Raw genomic sequence first — 4,044 nt, forward strand, 5'->3', positions numbered from 1 at the left:
GTGACCTAGCTACATACCATCTGTATCATCCAATCTTTCCGAAGGTTCAACCGGGATTTCTCTCTCTTTCCCAACAATTTCACCAATCAAGTAATTATCCACAAACATATTTCCAATATTTTATAAAATATCATAATACAAGTAATAGTGATGTATTACTTACATATAAACTTACATCTCATTTAATATCAACGCAATAACATTAAATTACACATTGTCTTATTAAAAATCATATGAACTTACAATTTCCCATAATATCCATAATCATAGAAATCACATTTATGTATGATAATTCAATGCACTTCATGTACCATAGACATATTTTTAAATCAATTCATAAACTTGGCACCATAATCATTTAATTTAACATAATTCAATTAATTCACTAAATTTAACTTTCAAATATAAATTACAGCATTATTGTTGTACTATTATCATACCAACTTACATACTTTCAACACCTCGGAGATCATAGTAAATATATCAATTTTACATTGAAACATGCATAAATTAATGCTTATTATACATATGAACTTACCTTGATATTAAAACGGCCATTTTACCAACTTTCCCAATTTTTAATTTTTCTCTCATTCTAGGTTCAAATCTCATTTTCCGGGATCTAAAACATCATATTTTACTTATTTAATTAATGTACTATTCAAAACAGTCCTTAACTCAAACTTTGGAAAAATTACAATTTTGCCCCTAAACTTTTGCATATTTACACTTTTGCCCCTAGGCTCGGGAATTAAACTTCATCCCTTATTCTTATGTTTTATGACATGATGATCACTTTTCCCTTCTATGGCAACATCAAATTCTCACTCTAACATATACTTATGACTATTAGGTATTTTTACCGATTAAACCCTTTTGCTCGTTTTCACTTAAAACCGAGTAGCACAAGTTGTCTAACATAACTTAAAACCTCATATTGTATCATAAAATGCCAGAATAAACAAATTTTACCTATGGGTATCTTTCCAAATATGAACCCTAGGTTGAATTATTGCTAGCATAAGCTAAATCAAGTTACCGGGACTCCAAAAACGTAAAGAACTTGAAAAACGGGGTTAGAACGGACTTACAATTGAGCTTGGGAAGCTTGAAAACCCTAACCATGGAGTCTCCCTTGGTATACACGTCCATGGTGAAGAAGATGAGCAAAATTGGCTTTTAATTTTGTATTTTAATTCATTTTACCCTAAATGACCAAAATACCCTTACTACTAAACTTTCCAAAAATTCCATCCATGTCCAATTTTTGTCCATAACTTAGAAATTGGTCAAATTGCTATTTAAGACCTCCTAATTAATATTTCAAATCAATTTCATACTAGAAAATTCTAGAATGCAAGTTTTGCAACTTATTCAATTTAGTCCCTAACTTCGAATTAAGCACTTTATGCATAGAATTTCTTCACGAAATTTTCAGACAATCATGAAATCATATCATAGACCTCAAAATAATCATAAAATAATTATTTATATCTCATATTTTGTGGTCCCGAAACCTCTGTTCCAACTAGACCCAATTTTGGGCTATTACATTATGCACGATGGTTACTTGTGTTGACTAGACTGATGAATGTCATTCATGTTTAGAGAAAGAATTTTTAGCCATTAGGTGTGGCCAAAATCTTTATAAAATGGTATAAATGAGAAGTAGGTTATTGCTAAAGATTTGTTATGGAATTTGTGTAGAATGACTTAAGTCACTTGCTAAATTCAATATGTGCTAAGTGAACTCCATATAGTCATATATTAACCACATTTTGAGCGAAAATCAAGACATGTTGTAAGCCTTTGAAACTATGATTAATCATGTTCAAAGGAGGGTGGCAATTGGCTTGGAAAATAGCCACAAAATTTTTTCACGGGTAGACACACGGGCATGTGTCAAGGCCGTGTGTGACACACAGTATACCCCATGGGCGTGTTGTTCAGTAGTATGTCCCCTGCACCCTAGTTTTACAAGTCAGAATGCCCAGTAGTAAACACAATGGCTAAGACATGGGCGTGTGTCTTGACCATGTGAGAGACACGGCCTACCCACATGGGCGTGTACTCTGGCCGTGTGAATTCTGCACCATTTTATGAAAAATCATTTAATTTTTAATTGACCACATGGTCTGGCCACACGGGCATGTGATACGGCCGTGTGACCTTGTTTTGGTGCTGACATGGGCGTGTCCCCTTCATCACACGGCCGTGTGACATTATTTTGATGAAAAATTTCCTAAGTTTTCGAAATATCTAGACTTAGTCTCAAACCATCCCTAATGCGTGTTTTGGTCCTCGTAGGCCCATATAAGGGACAATATGTATCTATATGAATAGTTTTAAATTGGATGAAATTTATGACTCGTTTTTACGTGAGTATTAATGTAAACGTTCGGTAATGCCTCGTGCCCTATCCCGACCTCGGATACAGGTAAGGGGTGTTACACTTAGTGGTGTCAGAGCTACGGTTTAGCCTTTTCTTGGACTAACATAGCATGTATCGAGTCTAGCTATACATGCCATTATACAAGTTATGATAGTGTGACATCTCCTAACTATTTTAAATGTATTTGTATACAGTAAATGTCTTCCAATCAAGCCCGAGATGAGTTCGAGGAAGCTGGGAGTTATGCTCAAGCTTCTGTACAGCGAGCCACGTCTAGTAGTAGTAGGATGCCCATGTCTAGTGGTTGGGAAGAGGCAAAGGCGGCCTTTTTAGAAATAATAGATGGATGGTTTGGTGAGTACTTGAGAACCAACCCTACTATACCACGACTTCCCCCACCTCCTACACAATCTAAAGAAGTACCATAAGGTATTGACCTGGTAAGGATTGGTAAAGTTCCAGTAGATAAACCTAGAAAATATGGGGCTAAAGAGTTTAGGGCTACAATTGACGATGACCTAGAACAGGCTGAGTTTTGGCTTAAGAATACTTTGAGAGTTCTTGATGAATTGTCTTGTACCCCCGAAGAATGCTTGAAGTGCGCAGTATCTCTACTGAAAGACACTGCATACAACTGGTGGAAAACTATATCCTCAGTAGCACCGAGAGAGAATATTACATGGGAGTTCTTCCAAGCCGAATTTAATAACAAGTATACAGTCAAAGGTTCTTGAATCAGAAGAGAAAGGAATTTCTAGAGCTTAAGCAAGGGGAATGGACTGTGTCGGAATACAAACGGGAGTTTGTCCGACTGAGCCAATATGCGCAAGAGTGGGTCCAGAATGAAGCGAAAATGTGCAAACGCTTCAAGGAAGGACTAAACGAATATGCTAAACCATTGATTGGGATCCTAGAAATAAGAGAGTTCGTTGTGTTAGCCGATAGAGCCAAGAAAGCTGAAAAGCTAAGTAATGAAAAGAAACAAGCGGAGAGGAAAGCTCAAGTTCCAGCAAGAGATTCATGGGAAAGACGTATACATCTCCTACAAAGAAATCGAGAAGTCATCAAGAACGCTCCAATTTATCAGTGGGACATTCGATTAAAGTAAGAAGCTCTAAGCGCCCTAACCCGCGGTCTTCATCTCCCATGGCAACTACTCTAGAGAGTGTGGGAAACCAAAAACCGTAGTGTGATAGTTGTAATAAGTTTCACTTTGGAGAGTGTCGAATAAGGAGCGGGGCATGCTTCATGTGTGGTTCTCTTGACCACTTCCTTAAGGATTGTCCGGAACGAGTTGACAAAGAAGTTGAGCCAACCCCAAAATCTAGTGCTCCTATTTCTCAAGGCAGGCCTTCAACATACCCCGAAAGTGCCAGCGGTGGTCGTAGTGTTGCAAAGGACTCCACTGCAAAATTAGAGGCTCAAGTCCCGGCAAGAACTTATGCTATACGAGCTAGAGAAAAATTGCAGCTCCTGATGTCATTACGGGTACATTTTCTCTTTATGATATTCATGTTATTGCTTTGATTGATCTGGGATCAACCCATTCATATGTTTGTATGAAATTGGTGTCTAGTAAGGAGTTACCTGTAGAGTTAACTAAATATACGATTAAGGCGTCGAATCCGTTAGGCAAACATGTATTAGTTGAC

The 4,044-nt window shown here is 37.1% G+C and overlaps 1 protein-coding gene across 1 annotated transcript; it reads left to right on the forward strand.

The window, feature by feature from the left end:
* Nucleotides 1-2,589: 2,589 nt before the first annotated feature.
* On the forward strand, nucleotides 2,590-3,500 carry LOC108471481 (uncharacterized). The gene is made up of 3 exons (XM_017773092.1): nucleotides 2,590-2,746; nucleotides 2,849-3,048; nucleotides 3,132-3,500. Exons 1-3 carry the CDS (start codon nucleotides 2,590-2,592, stop codon nucleotides 3,498-3,500), a joined length of 726 nt encoding a protein of 241 aa, XP_017628581.1.
* The last annotated feature ends 544 nt before the right edge of the window (nucleotides 3,501-4,044 follow it).

The sequence above is a fragment of the Gossypium arboreum genome, chromosome 11, assembly GCF_025698485.1.
Source record: "Gossypium arboreum isolate Shixiya-1 chromosome 11, ASM2569848v2, whole genome shotgun sequence".
NCBI lineage: Eukaryota > Viridiplantae > Streptophyta > Magnoliopsida > Malvales > Malvaceae > Gossypium > Gossypium arboreum.